Here is a 20,535-nt window from a genome sequence, read left to right on the forward strand (position 1 = left end):
ACCTTGGGGTGTAGAGATAAAGTAAGTCTCCAAAGGAATTTGTATATGTTAAAGTAGATTTACAGGATCCTGGGGGTCAGGCTAAGGTTGCTTTTTGCCCTTAGCAAACTATTAAGATTTGAGGAATGTCACTCTGCCTGTTTCAAGGACCTTTCAGTGGGCTGTAGGTAATAAGCAAATTTAATTATTCTTTTGCCTTTGTTTCCCACATCACCTGGTTTGCTTATTTTTAAATGTAAATAGATTCCTATACACATACTACATTCTGTATTAAAGTCAGTATATGATAAATTAAAATAAGGACTTGTAGTAAATAAAGAATTCCCTCCACTTCTGAAAAATCGTTCATCATTTGGTCTTAGTCTGCATATTTATTCCAATTTCAAGACTGAAATCACCCCTGTGTGCTCTCAGATATCTCCCACCCCCCAACCCCCGCCAGTTACAGTCTGCCTTAGGCAAAATACTAAAGTATTGAAGTTGTTTTTCTCAGCACTCCATTCTTCCAAAGATTCCTTTCTCCTTTTTACACTTCTTGGCTGGTCAGTGAAAAACAATTGTATTTCAGTTGGAAAGCCATTTATTGCTTGGAAAAATAACCATTTAGGCATCTATCCCTTCCAGAGAAACATAGGACAGGCTGATATTATTAGTAATCTTCACTACTCAAATACCCATAACTGTGGTTTTCATTACTACGCTGGCTGTGTCTACCTAAGAGGTAGACAATGAAAACAGTCACCATTTAAGCTCAGAATGTTCAGTTTGGGCCTTGGCTAAATCCAGTGACTACAAACCCTCCTCACCATCCCCCTCAAACAGGAAGGATGGTCAAATTAATTTTGTCATGAAAAGGGAAAGTCTTCTACAAACAGGGGTCTAATAGTTGGGATAATTGGCTAATGGACTGAGAAAATTCAAATAAAGTAGACCATGTAGCCATTGTAGACTTTGCAAATCCTCCAGGCAAGCTCATTCCAAATGGCATTTTTGGCTTTACTAATGCAATATCTGTACGAAGAATTGTGCATAAGCCTGAATAAGTTCCCCATGGCGCTGCTGAGCTTCATCAGCTATTGGCCAAATGGGCATTGGTTGGCAAATGAATATGGCCACGGCCTTCAGCTTGGTTTTCCTGGTCTATGGCTTTATTAGTGGAATTGTTAGTAACTATTTCTCACTGTACATAAGCAGAAAGTGATAGAAGTTTTCTGCCTCTGTCCACCATACTCCGAATGCATCATTTTCCAGTGTTATTATCTCCCCAATCTATATTAATGTGTCCCATTTAAATAAGCTTTCCTCAAATACCCATTATCCACAGTTTAAAAAAAAAGACTCAAAGCTGCCTGCATTTGGCAAATACTATCCCAGGAAATTATCCACAATCGTGGGCGCCCACAAAAGAGGTCAACAACCATTTGCTTTTCATGTGCATTTAATTATTGGAGAGAATTTGATTTGCCAATTATGGTAGTATTTTGAAGCAACTTCATTTTACAATTGAGAATGAAGGCTTCCTAAAGTGGGGATTATGCCAGTGATTTCATGCCAGATCCATTGTGGATACTGAAAAGTTTAACTTGGAAAGAGAACCAAATAAAGAATGGCAGGAACTACTCCGCCACATGGAGATAAACGTAGCCTGTCCCTCAGAACAGGCAGCCAAGGTGGATGGTGTAATTTAGTGGTCACTGGGATGACTTCTTGAGCAAAATATGTCTCCCACTGCCTAAAATGTTCACTATGGAAGAGAAAAATCGAAGGTATTGTTAGAGAAGCAAAAGACCAACAGAAGACTGAAAAAGAAATGCTGGATTCAACAGCAGAGAGGGTCAGAAAGGAGCTATTACTTGGGTCAAGACAGCAGGTCTGAAGAGAGAGCCTAGAAATGTAGAACTAGGAGTAGTTAAAGCATCCTAGACATCCTGGTGTCCTAAAAAGAGAAAGAAGAAAAAATGGAAACAAAGGAAAGAACGTAGAGATATGAGAGCAAATTCCCTTCATCCCATTTGACCTACTTTGTGATTTAGAAATTCTTGTCTATCCAGTATTTGTACCTTAATGAAAATCAAGGGGGGTAAAAACAGCTTTTTGATGTGTCAGTTGAAGAGAAGTAACTGGAAATGTTCTCGTAAATGCATTTCCATAATTTAGATATTGTAACAAGAAAGAACAAAAATAAAAGTTAATCAATTCTCCTGATACTTTCTTTTCCCCCCCATTATCCAGATTAAAGAATAGGATGTTCTAAAATAGGATGTGACAGATAAGTTGCAAAATAGTATGAGGGCATTCTTTCCGCCTGCATGCTGGAGATTCAAGACTGACAACACACGGGGGCAAGGCAGTTGCATTCTACTTGGGAAAATGAGTATTAGTATTAGTAATACTAATGAGTATTAGTATGACACCAAATGCAATCCAATGGCATTTAAAGACCTCATTCCTGGTTTGGATTCCACAATGGTGAGAGATATTTGGAGATGCGGATTGCATTTTATATATTTGCCTCTGAAATATTGTTGAATAAATGCCTTGAATACGATACCAGTAAGTAGGTATTTATTCTGTCTATGCAGATGACTAAACAGAAATTTATGCTTTTGCTGAACGAGTTATTTTGCAAAGACCTGCCTAAACTATCGCTAAAAATGCAAATTGTGGTCAAGGGTTCCTTAACTGAGGGCCATGCTATTCCTCTCACTGGGAGAAACAGCAGATGCATCCTCAGGCCATTCACTACTTACTGAGAAAATATTTGCCAGTTTTACAGTTTTTAAAAATTGATTTTCACTTGACTAGATCATTGAGGTTAATGATTCAATGAGATCATTGTCTTTTCCTCTTTTCCTGTGTTTAAATTTTTTTTAAATAACCAGTTGCCCTTTCTATATAAGTTCTGTTATAGGCCTTTCATTATTTTTAAGTACATTTCCTCTTTTGTGTATATTTTTAAATACCTGTCACCTTAACTTACAAAAAGCCAACTTAACCTAATTTTTTTCCCCAATGGCATTCTTACAGAATGAAATTCTTCCCTTGAAATTCAGGAATGACAGAAAACAACACACCCTTCCAGATGTGGAGAAAATTAGCCTTATCCTGCTTTGAACTTCCTAAAATTTAAATGACCTTCTTTTGTTTTGTGTCACTTTGCACCCCACCTGCTCTACTCTCCTCACACCCTTTGGCCCTGCATTGTAGATACAAAGACTTTCCTAAATTCACTTGCTGAGTCTCTAAAAGGGCTGGGGTAGGGGTGGGAGATAGGGGGTGGGGAACGTGTCTGTGGTGGCACTGGATGTGCTGTATTAACATTTTCAGCCAGCATTAGCAGAATGAAGAGGTGACATGGTTGCCACAAAATTCATTGCTAGAAATTACCACGATATTGAGCCTTTTCATTTCATTGCTGCTCTTGACATCATCAACTCGGATAAGAATTAAAGTATGGAGATTTCACTATCTTTGCCTCTCCTACCAGCCAAGGGAGGTTTCTATAAGCTGTGTAGGAAGAGCCAAGCAGAGTTCAGAAAGCCTTGCTAAGAGGATTATATTAGACACTCTTGCCTGGTTCCCTCTCCTACCTTTTCACCATTGGTAGCAGCTGTGTCTTTGTTTTGCCTGTCATGCCTTTCCCTTTTTAAGACTGAGGTCAGATAATCATGCAAGGGCCTGATCCTTGAGTAAATTTTATTTTATTATTTTTTAAATATTTTATTTTTTCATGAGAGGCACAGAAAGATAGAGAGAGAGGCAGATATGGGACTCGATCCAGGGACCCCAGGATCACGCCCTGAGCCGAAAGCAGATGCTCAACCGCTGAGCCACCCAGGCATCCCCCTTGAGTAAATTTTAAATTAGCAACTGGTGGAAGGAAATGAGATCAATAATTTGGCCTTAAGTCTTGTTCTTTCCTTTGTCCTCCCCCCACCCCATTTGACTACATTTTACACATCTGATTTTTGTTTGACACTGCCACGGGTGGCAGCAACACTTCAGACAATCTCCAGGGTGAAGAAATAAAATGGTAAATACTGAAGAAGTATCAACTCACTCACACTAAGGCTTCAGTGGCTTATGCTATTCTCCTTTTCCATCAGCATGAGAATATTCTATCACTGGGATTGGCTAGAGGAGGTGGACAGTTAGCAACAAGAGCCTGTGTAAATGCCTTTTATTCTTTATGCTTATGCTTTATGTTGTCCCACAAATGGACTATAAAAGCATGTGTGGAAATACTTGTGGAAAGGTATAGGCAGATGTATGCCCTTGGCCAACAGCAGTCTTTTTATGTCAGAGGAGATTATGTGTTTTTTTTTTTAATTTTTATTTATTTATGATAGTCACACAGAGAGAGAGAGGCAGAGACACAGGCAGAGGGAGAAGCAGGCTCCATGCACTGGGAGCCCGACGTGGGATTCGATCCCGGGTCTCCAGGATCGCGCCCTGGGCCAAAGGCAGGCGCCAAACCGCTGTGCCACCCAGGGATCCCCGGAGATTATGTTTTTCAAATCAGCCACAAACGTGCAAGATTTGCCCATGACAGGCTGAGGCTGAGGCAGGCTATCAAGGGTCACAGCAATTTAGTTAGCTCCGGCTTGCCCTTGCTTCAGCTGTGCTTGGAACCACGGAGATACCCATCTCCTTCATTCATTGTACACTCACTGAAAACTCACTAGATGCTACAAGTATCTTGATAAAATATCACAAACTCATAAAATATGGTTTTTGTCCTCAGGTTTAAACCTTGGGAACATCAGCATGGAATCACTTTCAGTTGCTTCATTAATCATTTAAAAATTAGATGATTGTTTCCTTCATTAGTATGAAATGTGATGATTTGTTCAATAGGTTGTGTGCGTATGTGTGTGGTACGTCTAATATCTAAAGGGCTACAACATAGGGTTGTGCAGGTTGCGTACTACACAACAGTGGGGGTTGCCGTTCATTCTTCAGTGCACAGTGCAGAACCAATGCCCTTGAGGTCCTGGTGGGTCCCAGAGGATATTGCGGTAGTTTCTACCCTTTTGGAGCTTGCATTCCAGCAGGTATGCACCCCTGCTATGGGGCGGATTCTGCTCTTGAATCCCATATAATATTCCTAGAACTACTTTAGTTGACAGTCTTTTGACATAACCCGATATGAAAATGTACTAAATTTTTGGCACGTTCTGTGATTACACTGATACTGAACTTACAGCAATATCTATGTTAATCTGGCATTCCTCAAAAGTAAGTGAAAATCCAACACTAAAAGTTAGCCCGATATACTTTGACCTTCTTACATTGCATTTTTGTAAAACATTGGCAATCTTTTGAAAGTGTGTTATGCACGCATCTTCCTTGGTAAATAGAGTATACGTGACACGATTGAGACACCCCTCCTTGTCATGGGTTCTAACAGTTATATTTTTAGGGTATTATCTTGAGACATGTAAACATAAGGTAAAAGACTCGTGGTGGTGGTGAAGCTTTGTGTAGAAGACCTGCTCGCATCAGAAAAGATGCAAATAAGGGAGATGTGCAAGGCCTTCTGGTCCCTGCCCTGGCTGCCTGTCCAACCCAGCTCCAGCTTCTCCACATCATCATTCTAAGTCTTCTGCTCTGCAGTCCCATGGGGCTGGGTGCAGCCACACGGCAGCCCAAGGCCTCCCCTGACTGGTTTCCTTTGCACATACTATTCTGACGGGTAGCAATGTCCGTTGCCCTCTTTGCCATCTCCTTGTCTTGCAGGTGCAGCTGAGCCATCATCTTCATTGTAGAATCATTCCTGTCCTCTTCCAGGCCAGCGTAGGTGCCTGCCAAGGCTGCTGCACTGCATAGCTCCGGGGGGGACCATTCCCTCTGCCTGCTGGGGAACCCCTCCTCTTTCTCCAGTAGTATCCTGAGTATGCCTCTCTGCCCTTAGCCTTCTGCTCTGTTCCACTCCTTCGCAGCCACCCTGAAGAGTGATTGCTTTGGGATCTGAGGCCTTATTTCCATTGGCATAGAGTGGTGCTCAGTGGATAATTACTCGAATTGTGGCTAAATATGGCACAGGACACAATTTAGGGGCCCTTGAGCTAGAGAAGGCTGGGGTTTCCCTTCCCCCATCTATCTGCTCAGATTGGTAACTTAGGCCTAATCACTTTGTTGTGATTTCTGCCCTTCAAGTCATTTCTCCTGTTTCCAGGAGCTGTGGCTGCCTCTTTCAGGTGTCCATTAGCACAAAGGAACACTGCTCTTTCTCCTCTTCCCAGCTGCTGTTTTTCTTCTCCCTTCTGCTCCCCTTCCTCCTCCACCCCTCCTCCTTTCCCTCTTCTTCCTTCCCTCATCCTTCTCCCCGACTCCCCATTCCCCTCCTGCTCCTCCTCCTCTTTGTTCTCTTGTTCCTTTCTCCTCAAAGTGCTTCTCAGCAGTAGGAGCTTTTGCCCTTTAAACAATTGCTTACAAAAAGCACACTTTTTTAGAAGCCAATCTCTGAACCAGCCACTGACATTTTATTTCCCACTACGTTTGTATCTTTAGGGTTCTCTGGTATTTGCTGCACTGTATGTACTACAAATTATGTTCAGGTGTGCGGTTATGCCCAACGTCTGAATGCAACGTCTGAGAGCTATGTGTGTGTAAGATGGGTATGTGCTGTTCTTGGACAGCAGTTTCTTTTCTGAAGAGTTGTGCAATGTCACCATTTCTCTTGCTTTCTAGGTCCTATACTCTCAGGATTACATTTCATCACCTAGGTATAAATAGGTGCATACCTCCTAAAGTTCACAAGGTGAAAGAGATTATGCAAAGGTCATGAGCACATAAATAGTTCTCAACTGTCATTTGCTCAGCATTGATGAGAATTTGGGTCTTCTATGTTCATGGAAGGACCGTTGCTTTCTATGAAAATTATGGAAGAGAAAAAAGGTAGTTTTTATGGTTGCTCTTTTCCTCTGAATTTTGACAGGACCCAACCAGGAACTGCTATCACTAGCATGGACTTGACACTCTCCTTGAAAATTCACAAAGCCATGGTCACATTTGAAATGGAAAAGATCTTGAGGGACTTAGAGTTGATAACCTAGTGGTGGGAATTTGGAGCCAGGTTGAAAGGAAGAGTGTGTGGGAACAGTGGGGGTGGTAATTTTATGGTGTTCAAGGATTGAAAAACCTTTGAGATTTAGGGCTACATATTTTCCCTACTTCTTGTAAGAATACTGCCCATATTTCTACGTTTTATACTCATAGTTATTTGGTTTTAAGGCAAAGACCAGCTTGATACTTATGTATCTCTAAAGTTTTAAATGACATTGTGATTTGTAAGAGAAAGGGACAAATTATGTAGAAATCTTTGGTGTCTACAGTTGTCAGTTCTAAGTGACCAAGTAAATCAGGGCTTCAGTGCCTATAAAGAAGGTTGGTTAAATGGTTTTCCGTTGTTTTCAGAATGAACAAATTCATCAGCTAAAGGAGATGTAAATGAGGGTTATTTAGTTTTAAAAGCTTATAAAACACTTTCAAAGATCACTATAACTTAAAAACCTACCAACGTGAATTCTCTGGCTGTATCTCCTTCATAAAACCAATTTGGAAACTTAATTTAATGAGCTCAGCTGTTGATATTTGCCAAGTTAATTGGAGAGTATTGTATTCTCCCTTTTTGTGCTGTGTAGACACAGCCTTTTGGGCTGGAACAGGCTTTGTTACTCATAAGTCAATGAACTGAATTCTGATGAGGATCATGCTTTGACGTAGGATGTGAACCAATAGTAAACCTTCTTCGGGGTCTTGGAAGAGACCTTAAAAGTGGCAGCCAAAAGAGGTGGTGACTGCACCAAGCCCAGAGGAAACAGAAGTTTCTGCTGCTAACGAACATTGATGGATTTTTGTTTGTTTGTTTTTATCTTGACTTAGTACAATCAGGTACCTCAGTAAATTTTCATCGATCATAAAACTCTTCCTTGTATTTCATAAACAGATCAGAATTTACATATATTTAAAATCTTCCTACACCTTCTCAGAGTGTGATCACCGTATGAAATATATGTGAGTTGCCGGATTCTTACTGTTTATCAACTAGTTTAGAATTACATGGGGGGTATAGTGGTGAGTTTAGAGTTAGATTTTGCATTATGTAGAAAGTTTGTTGCTGCTGAGTCTGTGATGCCATTAAAGCTGTCTTGTAGATGATTTGCAGTTGTGTGTTTAGATCCAGTGTTGATATAATGTTTGCCTGAGAGCTGTTGAAATTTTGAACTTTTTAAGAAATGCTAAAATTGTAAATGGAGTTTTAGAATACTGTTTTGCTAGCTCAATGAGAAAAGTTTTCGAAAACAGTTAAATTAAAAGTGATGTTATGATCAATTTTCTACCCATAGAAACCCTACTTGTAAATATTTTATTTAAAAACTTTTGTTATATGGGACACCTGGGCAGCTCAGTGGTTGAGCATCTGCCTTTGGCTCAGGATGTGATCCCCGGGTCTGGGATCAAGTCTTGCATTGGGTTCCTTGTGGGGAGCCTGCTTCTCCCTCTGCCTGTGTCTCTGCCTCTCTGCCTCTCTCTCTCTCTCTCTCTCTCTCTCTCTCTCTCTCTCTGTCTCTTGTGAATAAATAAATAAAATCTTTTTTAAAAAACCCATACTTTTGTTATAAAGTATAAGGCCTTTAGAGGTTTGCATTCATTTAGTTGAATCCATGGGAGCTTGATTATAAACTCATCCTTATGTAACCCACATTTAAAAGCAGTCCTCTCACTTGTCAATTTTATTCATATATGCACATTAAGATATAAGGAAGGGAGTTATTTTCCATGATTTTAAAATGATGGCAATGAGTAATAAAAAATGGAAGTTGTTTTGCTTTTTTGCTATTGTCTGTTTTTGGATTTGTTATTTGTAAGGAAAGAATGAAGTAACAATCTAAGCTCTTAATATTCATATATATATATGAATATATATATTCATTCTTTTATGTGTTTCAGAAAAACTTTGTTACTATACATTTCTGGTTAAAAGAGGCCTTTATTCTCTTTTAAATACCTGTACTTAAGTTCTATACGAAATGTAATTCACTACGGACTATGTCTACCTCTGCAGAGTTCTTAATTTAGTGCCAAATTCCTTACTCAGTGTCCAGAAATTATTTACTATTACTGATAATGACAATAAATCTTTTGATTTTATACATTAAGAAAAGCATTTTGAAGTTTAATTTTATATTATTCAAAATATGCTTTGTTATTGCCACTACTGAGATTTTTGATCACAGAATCAAAGAAGAATGAATTCTAAAATAAGGCCTTTCTTGCACAAGTATGCCTAGCAAGAGTAGTCTTTAGAGTATGCTTATTCACTTTTTAGAGAAAAAAAAATTTTCCAGAAATATGCTAACATATGTACGTGCTTTAATGTTGGTTTGGAGGGAAATTACTCCAGGCCATAAACAAAGAAAATTTTAGTAAAATTTTTATTTTAGTCAAAATTACCTCTAGCATGTGGACTTATTAGTCCCATAATCCAATCATTATTATAACCAACATGCTGTGGTGGTATTTAGCATATTAAAACTATAAAGAAACTCTGAGACTCCTTGAAATTGTCAGCAATGTTAATTCCTATTCTGACAGATTTAATTATCTTTTAAAACCTTTTCATAATGTGATTTTATTTTTTGACCATTTTCTTTATGTGTAATGATAGAAAAATGCATGTTTTCTTCTGTATTCCACGAAGGATGTACTTTTAAGAGCACAGCAATATAATATTCGTATCGATTATAGTCTAATTTTTAATGTCCTATGGTAAAATTATGGTTTCCAGGATAGCAAAGGTAGGATACAGTCTCCAAAGATAAATAGAAAGGAAGAGGTGATTTTCTTTAAATATCACTGTCCTCATCAAAATGTATTTTTGTAATACATTAACTGCATTTATTGACTTCCTCTACTAACAACTATTTGGTTAAAAAACAAACTATTAATTATAGAAAAAATGTTCCCGCCCAGCCCTGAAAACCTAGCAATCTCATGTAACTGAAAAGCTTTTGAGTAGATGGTGAGAAGCCCTGCAGATAGTATGCACACAGAGCTAGCGGAAATATGCCAAAGCTCTTGTAGTAATTTCTACCACACTCTAGAACCTTGAAACCACAAGACTTCTTGTCCACATATTGTACCAGTTTTTTTCTCCAACAAATTTTGAATTATCCTTTAGAGTTAGAATTAGAATATCAGAATATATGGAGAGCAAGTCTGTGATTTCCTCTGAGCGGCCAGAAAGGAGAGTGTTACTGACTGCCCATGTAAACGCACAGGGAAACAGACATTTTTAAGCATGTAATGTCAGAATGACTTGGTGTGTCCGTGTACACATGCCATCCCACCTGTATGATGTGGCTAAACATGCACAAGTCACTAAGAACACACAATGACAAGGAAGTTTCCTTTTACTAGAGTTGTAACTTACATTCTTTCCTTCCTTTCATGCGAGTGAATTTTGATAACTACCTGTCCAGTGGTTTTATCTCATTTAAGGAGATTCCTGGCTAAAGAGGACACACCACAAAATTGGAGAGACCTTCTTTACTCTGCTTACTTTTTTCATAATAGAAAAATGAGTCAAATAAGATGTAAAATAAATATGTAATGCTCTCTTTATTATACGTAGAAATCCACGTCCAACCTAAGTATAAGCTGGGCTAACGAACACAATGCCAAGGGAAGATATTGTATGCAAACAAATTTTGAGTGAAATGTTCACAACTTTTAAGCATCACTTTAAGGTTAGGGTTTAATGTAGTTTATAACCCGGAAGGGTCAGAATCCTGCTGTATGTGCTTCATTCATTTATTCATCTAGCAATGCCAGACTGTTAGTTCCTTGGAAACAAGAAAATATCCCTAGACTTATTAATACGTGTATGCACTGCTTCCCCCACCCCTACCCTACGTATTCAACAAAAGCTTACAGAATTGAACACTGTAAATACCAAATACAATTTGTAATTTTATCCATGTATGCCTTTATTTTTTTTTTTTTCAGTTTGTTTTGGAAAACCCATAAACAAAACCACTGCAGAACCCTTTCATAAAACTGGTTTGGGGGAAGTCTAACTCTTAGCTCAAGAATTATTTAAAGCAGACTCAGATGGGTTAGTGACCAGCTTAAGTAAAGGCACTCTGATTAAGTGAAGGGGTGCTGAGTTTGCCCCAAACTCCATCAATATTCTCTAAGAGAGAGCTGGCAAAGAATAACTGGCCAATAACCAGCCAAATTGAACTGCTATTTAAACAGGCATTACTGATATTATCCCTTTAAGAATCCATATATTTATTTGCTGAGGACGGTCCTAAAATGTAATATAAGTGGAATGGAGGGCCTGAACTCTCTAGTAAGAAAAAATTACATAATAACAATAAGAACTAATGAACTAATGTGCATAAGGGCATTGACATTTGTCATTGACTATTCCAACTGATGGCTAAAAAAACTTGACCCAAAAGCAGCTGAATGACTCTGTCAAGGTCACACAACTGGAAAGTAGTAGAGCCAGGACTAACACTAAGTTCTCCCTTTCCTCCTTTACACTCACACTGCATCTCCCCATCTTCCTAGGAGAGCTCCAATGTACATGCCACTGGCTCTCCATCTAGCTAGAAATAGCTCTCCTCTTCACTCCATGCCCTGGTTTGGATGATAAATCATATGATTGTGTCAGATGTCAAATAATGTGATAAATATAATAAGAGTATAGGAAGAAGAGAATAGTGGAGAGAAGAATATAGAGGTTGGGTAAGATCCGTACACAATGAATGGAGAAATAGAGAGAAGAAAAATGAAAAAAGATAAAACAATGACGGACAATATAGAGGAAAAATGGAAAGGAAGTAGGTGATTTCAAAATACAGAGAAAGAAAAGAAAAAGAAATAACTCATAAATTTTAAGATGCAGCTTATTCTGAGAGTCATGAGGATCCTAGGAAGCAATAGATTGCCCTTGACCAGACTAGAAAGGGACCATGGCCAACCCTCTAATTCAGAGCATCATAAATGCTCTTTAGCTTCTTCAGGCACTTGTGCTTTCATAGAACAATGCAAGATGATAGGGAAAAATACTCTTTCATTTGAAGTTTATATAGACTCACTCCCGGAGGGGAGTTGTATCATTGAACAAAGATTTTTTTCCAGTTTCCAGTTACTTCTCTCTTGAGCGCTGAGTATATTCTAATCAGTTCTGCATTACCCCATGGTGTGCAATAAATCCTGGGGTTTAGGTAAAGAAGCAATTGTCCCTCCACAAACTAACAATGCAAATGCACTGTTAGTCTGAATTCTTTAGCTATCATTTGGGTCAGAGTTCTGGCTTCTGGATTGCACATACCTAGAGAGTCAAAGCAGTAAACAAAGCCAACCGACAACAGCAAAGCAACTGAGAAGCCAGCATAAGGTTGTCATTTTTTTTTAAATCGCTAAACATGAAAAAATATACAATTTGAGAAACCTACAATTTTTAATTCCATGAAATAAAGGCCATTCTAACAGCAAAAAAGATTTAAAAAGAAAAGATTTTTAAAAAGTTATTTCAAAGATACCCAAATTTTAAAAATGTATTCATGTAATCTAATGAAGAAGTACACATCTGCAGTCCCTCTTCTTTCCTTCCTTTCTTTTGTATTTTTGTTTTCATTTCACTGCACTGATGGCCAATTTTTAAGAAACACTGATCATGAACCCTCTTCTGCCTATAACTACATCAGACACAAAAGACACCAACGAGGAAAAAATTGTCTATTTCAAAGTAATTCTGTTAAATGGGATCGAAATTCAGTCTTTAGCAACCTTTACATTGGTCCTTATAATTTTTTAAACTAAATTTCAAGTGTTAAATTGAAACCTGCTTTATTTCATTATGTGGTCCACAGAGGGAAAAAATGAACTCTTACCATCTTCCATATAATGGTACATGGAAGTCTTAAAAGTGCTAAACTCTCCTCGGTCTTGGTTGCTTTCATGTTTGTAGTTGTATCTCCTGGGTCCAGTTTTCCATTCATTCTTCCTCTTGGCACAGGGAAGTCCTGGGTCCTGGGCACACAGTGAGGAAAGACTTTGAGACATTGGAATCAGACGTGTCTTGTGCCACGAGGGCTGTGATAAGCGCTACTCTTGTAACCCAGTGAGGAGGGGATGAGAGACAGCATTCCAACTAGTGTGAACTGTAAGAGACTTGAGGGAACCAGCTAGGACAGCCGATGGCATTCCTCAGGGCCCACGGGACCCCATAGATGGTGACAGCGGCTGCAAACTCTGGGATCAGATCGTCCAGGTTCCCGGCACCTTGCTTTGCATGCTTGGGACTCCACCACTCTGACTCTGCTTCTGGAACTGTGAAATGTGTATAATAGCATACTGCTTCAATGGGTTGTTTCGAGAAATAGTAATTAAATGTGTGAAGCTCCAAGGGCAGTGCCTTGCACGCAGTAGTTGTTCAGGAAATACGTGGCATAGCTCTCAAGGCACAGAAAACAGCATGCAGTGCCTTCCAGTTGGCTCATTTTCCACTATCTAATACAGTAATTTTATTTTTTTATTATTTTTTAAAATTCTGGTTGACAGTGTCACATTAGCTTCAGGTGTACAGTGTTGGGATTTGACAAGTCTATACATCACCTCATGCTCACAAATGTAGCTACCATTCTAACACTCAACATAGTAGGTGTTTAAGGAATAGCAATTGGCCACTTTGGTATTAGATTCAACATAGTAGGTGTTTAAGGAATAACAATTGGCCACTTTGGTATTAGATTCTTGGGATCAGTGTATCTTTATTTCTATCCAACTATTAGACTTTTACAACTATTTGATACTTTCACTGTATCAAACTGTATCTTGCTTCTGAATCATGGTTTAATTATCACCACAGCAGAACTGTAATATTACAGTCCTGTCATAGGTCTTTGTCCAAGAACAAGGACATTTCAACACAAGCTCCTCTAGAAGCTGGCTGTGGCATAACACAGCAAGGCTTCTAGGCTGTAAAAAAAGATCACCCATGTGTGCATTGCAGTTGAACTGTGTGCTTGTTGAAAGCTGATAATCACTGGTCACATTAAAGTCCCCCACATTTCCCAAATTTTACTCATATCAAAAACTAAAATTTTTTACCTAAGGTAGCTGGTTACCCAGAGAAAATGCTGTTACAAAATGCAAATAAGCAGGATTCAATTCACTCACTCATGTGACCCCCTGCTATGCCTGAAGCATCATTCACTGAGGACCAACCAGCACACCTCTGGCCCAGGGCCCATCCCTTTGTCCTCAGGGACCTCCATCCGGGTGTGGCACCTCCTGTGGTATTGCTGTTTGCTTAAACACCTGAAGACGGAGTCCTTGGAAGTTTGTGTTCCTAATTCCACCTCTTTGGGTAAGACAGTTGTTATGCTGCCAAGGTCACAAAGAGAAGTCCCACCCTCTCCTACCTGGACCGCATTGATGCCAGTGTGGGGTGCTTGAAACTATTCCCTGATGTGCTCCTCTGTTCTAATCACAAATCACTGGAAGTGTGCAATATCATTTTTAAATTGAGGATGATGATGATGATGACGATGATGGAGAGTGTGTGTGTGTGTGTGTGTGTGCGCGTGTGCGTGAGCATGCACACGTGAGCCACCAAGGCAGTGTTCATGGCACTAGATGGTATAGTACATAAGTAGAAATGAGGCAGGACACAGTCATGGTAAGAAAGTGCCATCTGAATTCTCACGTGTAAGTCTTGGGGGAAAAAAGTGTATATATTTACATATGACACAAGTTAAGGTTTTAAGATCAGAGTAGGTTCAAATTTAGTCTAAATAAACAAGGCAAGTAAACAAAGAACAAATTAAATTTCACTTTCAGAAAAATAAGTGCAAATTAAAGTAGACGTTGCTTTTGCTTGAAAGCATTTACTGCTCACTAGATAGGTGACCTGCAGCAAGGTACCTATAGCAGAAAAAATGGAAGTTTTTGGCCTCATGGTCTCAAGAAGCATGTGCCATTGTAGGCACATGCTTAGCACAGCACTTGACAAAGAGTAGACATTCAGTTAAAAGGAATTGGGATCCCTGGGTGGCGCAGTGGTTTGGCGCCTGCCTTTGGCCCAGGGCGCGATCCTGGAGACCCGGGATCGAATCCCACATCGGGCTCCCGGTGCATGGAGCCTGCTTCTCCCTCTGCCTATGTCTCTGCCTCTCTGTCTCTGTCTCTGTGACTATCATAAATAAGTAAAAAAAAAAATAATAATAATAATAAAAAAGGAATTGCTGTTAGTATTATTATTTATTTCCCTACCCCACTGGAGATATTTGCATTTAAAAACTGAGTCCTTGGCGGGCACCTGGTAGCTCAGTGGTTGAGCCTCTGCCTTGGGCTCTGGTTGTGATCCCGGGGTCCTGGGATAAGTCCCACATCGGGCTCCCCACAGGGAGCCTGCTTCTCCCTCAGCCTGTCTCTGCCTTTCTCATGAATTAATGTGAACTGGTGCAGCCACTCTGGAAAACTGTGTGGAGGTTCCTCAAAGAGTTAAAAATAGAGCTACCCTACGACCCAGCAATTGCACTGTTGGGGATTTACCCCAAAGATACAGATGCAATGAAACGCCAGGACACCTGCACCCCAATGTTTCCAGCAGCAATGTCCACAATAGCCAAACTGTGGAAGGAGCCTCGGTGTCCATCGAAAGATGAATGGATAAAGAAGCTGTGGTCTATGTATACAATGGAATATTCCTCGGCCATTAGAAACGACAAATACCCACCATTTGCTTCGACATGGATGGAACTGGAGGGTATTATGCTGAGTGAAATAAGTCAATCAGAGAAAGACAAACATTATATGGTCTCATTCATTTGGGGAATATAAAAAATAGTGAAAGGGAATAAAGGGGAAAGGAGAAAAAATGAGTGGGAAATATCAGAAAGGGAGACAGAACATGAGAGACTCCTAACTCTGGGAAATGAACTAGGGGTGGTGGAAGGGGAGGTGGGCAGGGGTTGGGGGTGACTGGGTGACGGACACTGAGGTGGGCACTTGATGGGATGAGCACTGGGTGTTATTCTATATGTTGGCAAATTGAACACCAAAAAAAATAAATTTATAAAAAATAAATAAATTTTAAAAATCTTTAAAAAAAACTGAATCCTTGGACGTTACTATGTTAATTCAATGGGATGAACACTTACTGATAGGATTTTTAATACCGTGGTATGGAATTAAAGGAGATATCTAAATTTGTGCGTAATATATTTTAGGTAAAAGTGAATAAAAATCAGGATGACTGTAGGGGTAGGATGTACAATTCTCACAGTGGGCATATGTGCAAGTGTGTTTATAAATTATGCTGTAAATGACCACACAAATGGCAAAATTAATATAGCAAATTCTCCACCTCTGGTCATCTGATCTCTTAGAATTCTTCCTTTCTTTCAGTGCTGAAATTGCATGCTTTCTTCACAGTCTCTCCCACATTTCCCTCTCCTTTGATTCCTGGGGCAAGCAGAGAGCCCACCGTACCTCTTGAGCTGGTTTGCCCATTGTTTTACGTTTGTGTATCTAATTGCTTCAATTACATTCCAAATCCCAAAAGATCACCTCTGTCATGTTTATTTACCCACAGTGCAATTCTGGGCTGAAAACTGGTAATATTTGTTAGTAATAGTTTTATGGACAAAAGTCAGTAGTTTTTAAAAAAAAAATCAACATTTCCCCCCCAAACCCTCAGAGGAACAAGCAAGTGCACTTCAGAGAATAGGATTAGCAAATCAAGTAGAATTTTGAAGGTGACCCTCTCAGCTTCCTGGAAAACTAAGTTTCTTAATTTGCTCATCTACCGTCTTTCTGTGACATAAGGAAGAGAAGGAAAAGGAGTAACACTAACAAGAAAGATTGAAGCCACAGGCATCCCAGCGATGCCAAGCTCTGGGAGGGAGAACGGGGAGGCGGCTCTGTCCCAGGAGAGGCGAGGGATGCCCGTGACTCCTGTCCTCATCAGGCTCGGGAGTCAAGGCTGGCCCGCAAGCACCTCCAGGAACAGACTCGGGGCTCTTTAATAAGTATTCCAGGGAGTCAGGCTTTCCTGGAAAAAACAAATTAGTGTGAGGAGCCAGTACTGTGCAATTTCAGTTTTAAAAATAGCCAAGTGTTGTTAAGGTTGCTCTGTGCATGGGAGAAAAAGAAAGCCCTTGTTAATATGTGCCTCAGCTTTCACATTAAAACAGAGAAGCTACCCTGAAATGCTTGCCTGGCAGGTACTGCCAAGGTCCTAAGGTTCGCATCACTAGAGTCACTTTTCAGTCCTTCAGATGACAAAGTTGGGGGGGGGAAGAGTGTCCCCTTTTATCAAATTGGTCTTGCAAGGACGGCCAGCCAGGTGATGGCTCTGCCTCTCTCACTTAGGACCAGAGCTGTGCTTTCCTGTCCAGTTCAGCTCTTTGTCGGCCTAACCGGCCGAGGAGGCTGCAGGGACGTCCCTTGCAGCTGTCTCTCTGCTGACTGCAGAGCCCCTACCTGGTACTCCAAGTTGGTGCGTCAGCATTTTAGGTAGAAATGAATGAAAAATCAATCAGGATGACTGCAGTGGTAGCAGGCACAACTCTAACCCAGTTTGTCCACAATTTTCAACTATTCACCATTGACCCAAGCAGTGTTTAAGATGGTAAGTGAATCTGTAAATAAATGTGCTGCTTTGGCTTAGCCAGGATTTTTTTTTTTTTTTGTCTTCTTTTTTATCCAGAACAAGCAAATCTAACTTGCTTAGGAAGCCACATGTAAACTGAATGATGATGTCAACTTTCATTGTGAATATTCTTCATTTGCCCTGGTTTAAGATTCAGTTCCTAAGGAGACCGGGTGTTCCTCATATACAGATATATCAAATTGTTGCTTTGTTAAATAATACTTCAAATTCAGGGATTTAAATATTTGTAAAGTCTTTTGATATCATTGCCACATCTTTTTGTAACTAACCGTAACTCTTTATATCAAAACTATACTGATGTGAATTTCTGGATTTACAATTCTGCAAAGATAGAGTTAAACACTATTTGGACTCTGGCTACATGAGGGAAACTGGAATTGTTCAAAGCTGCAGTCATCAGCTCCCAAAGACAGCTACTACAGTAACTTTCTGAACAGATTGGGTTAAATATTTTTACAGACCCATTCTATGATGATAAGGCGGTAATAAGTAGTGCAGTGCAACACTCCAAAGGGTTCCAAATCTCACAAGCCTCTTTGTATGTGATGCTCTCACAGTGAAGAAGATTCTCTGGGTTATAAAGATGAAGAGTCTACTTCTTCTGGTGCTGATTTCAATCTGCTGGGCTGATCATCATTCCGACAACTATACTCTAAATTATGACAGAGTTATTCACATCCAAGGTAAGAAACCCCAGTTTCTTTTATGAAAGTCAAATTAATTTCAAGTTACTTGGAGTTGGGATGCTTTGGTTGGTGTTTCTGAATTTTAGCTCTGCTGCATTGACTTTTTCTTTTCCTTTCTGTTAATTGGTGAACATGCTCTCTGGCTTTTGAATGCTATTGCATCGGGTAGAGTTAAGAATTGAGGACAATTAAAGCGGAATGGCTTAAGAATGTCCAACTGCAGGGGGGTGATTGGCATTGTTCAAGGCTTTTTAGGACAGTTGCTATCTTCGAAGTAGGATGGAGGGCATAAAGTTCATTTAAATGCAAGCGAAAGGGGAGAGGCATAGGAAGTAAAACTTCATGATATAAGGTCATTCTGTTAGACTAATCATTAGGAAAAACAATGTGAAAATGAAAGTCGGACAAGCTAAGGTTCAGGAGAGAGTAACTCACCTTAAGACAATCTCCTCTGGTAAAGCTTTAGTTCCCATAGACCAATATATTGCTCCTGCATATTTCTTTTCAGCTCAGCTGAATCCTAAGCCTGAGAGCTGTGGAAGATTTGAGGCTGCAGTACAATGCAGCTGTTTCCTCAGTCCCAGCTTCAGATGAGGGACATCCTGCATTAAGAAAGCTAAGAGACTTATGCAATAAGAAAAAGAGAGTTTTAAAGGAGCTGTAGCATCTCTCTTTGCCCTTGAATGCTGAATAATTAAAATAAGAATTATAGACTTTAATGGCTTAAACATATGATGATATTAATTTTAGATGAACTCAGTCCAGGGACCAGAGGCATTATAAGTTTGCCATGAGATGTAAAACATTAAGTTACATCTTCAAGGTCAAAAGCATAGACTCAGAAAACTGCATCCACTGTTGGAAAGTATGGTTTATGAAGGTCAAATGATAGTGTAAGTCTGGCTAGAAGTATTTTCCTGCATATATTAAGTCTACACAAACAGAATTCTGAATTTGACAATGTCTGGCTATTTTAGACATCTCTGTTTCAGTTCTCTTTGCTTCCCACAGCTTTATGTTTTCCAATGTTGGACTGTGAAAAGGAATTATATAATCATAAATTTTACTATGCAAGTTGCTGACTCAGCTGTTTCTTTAAATGTGTATAGTAGACTCAGCGCTGTCTCCCAAAGACTACAGCATTTACACAGAAAGATTTCTTGATGAGGGATAACATCTTTTCACATGCAATCACAGAACTCCATTCAGCCAAAATAGTAATATCTAGTCATTAACAATAGTAGTTTTAAATCCTATGTAAAATGAATTTTAGCTGTGGTTTCAAGTAATTATTAAATTCCTGTTACATTATTAACTATGTACAAAGCATTTAGTCTAAATTGGACCCAGAGTATGAAAATACTGTTTTTAAAATAATCCTGGGGAGTCTATCAGTCAGGCTCAAGTTCTCTCAGTGAGGAGAACTTCTGTTGCTCCAGCCTTTCCAACCCTATATACTCTGCTGAGATTTAGTGCAAAGGAATTTCTGACACAAGTGATCAGAATCATCCAGGTCATGTGCATACACTACCCAATTTTTTTTTTAAGTGACGTGATAGTCCACTTCATTTTAATTGTAAATCCATATTCTTAGAAAGTTACTCACAGCTTTCAAGTAATAAAACTACAAGGCCCTTGCTTGGGGAAGTTGATACTGAAATGTGATTTGGGACAGGATTATAATGCTCTGTCCAATAATTTCAGGTTGGAATTTATTTGAAAATTGTTCTAAATATCCATTATCGTTATTTTTATTCAATAAAAAGTTTTCTTTTTTCTTTATGATTGTATTCAGATTGAGCTTTCAAATTCTTCAGTCATTCAGAGAAACACTTCCAAGGGGTCTGCCATACTTTCAGTTGTCTTTTACAACAGAAAAATGAACCATAGTGCATAGTAGATAATCATTAAAGCAGATATAATCTTTACTACTTACTGAAATACTATATTATTTTCTCACATTTAAAACTGTTATTTATCAAACTCGGCCTGGAAGGAATTTAAAGGAGCTGAAATCCTCATAAAATTGTATATTAATTTTCGTCAGAAGATTAAATTAGTAATCTAAATCTCAAATTCCTAAATTGGACTGATGAGCAGTATGAGCTTCTCTCAGCAATAAAAAAATTGTTCAAAATTCGTGTTACT

The 20,535-nt window shown here is 39.2% G+C and overlaps 1 protein-coding gene across 4 annotated transcripts in view; it reads left to right on the top strand.

The window, feature by feature from the left end:
- HAPLN1 (hyaluronan and proteoglycan link protein 1) overlaps positions 1-20,535 on the top strand; it is a 76,459-nt gene that overhangs the window by 25,261 nt on the left and 30,663 nt on the right. For 2 of the 4 annotated variants that reach the window (XM_025437803.3, XM_025437804.3), the window contains one exon: positions 18,259-18,384. In XM_025437803.3, coding sequence (XP_025293588.1) covers positions 18,285-18,384 — 100 coding nt within the window. In that variant the 5' untranslated portion in view covers positions 18,259-18,284. Of the gene's footprint in view, positions 1-7,812; positions 8,020-17,562; positions 17,660-18,258; positions 18,385-20,535 lie in introns of those variants that run through there. The other 2 variants (XM_035714591.2, XM_049108290.1) reach the window with 2 other exon arrangements.

Source organism: Canis lupus, chromosome 3 (assembly GCF_003254725.2).
Source record: "Canis lupus dingo isolate Sandy chromosome 3, ASM325472v2, whole genome shotgun sequence".
Lineage (NCBI taxonomy): Eukaryota > Metazoa > Chordata > Mammalia > Carnivora > Canidae > Canis > Canis lupus.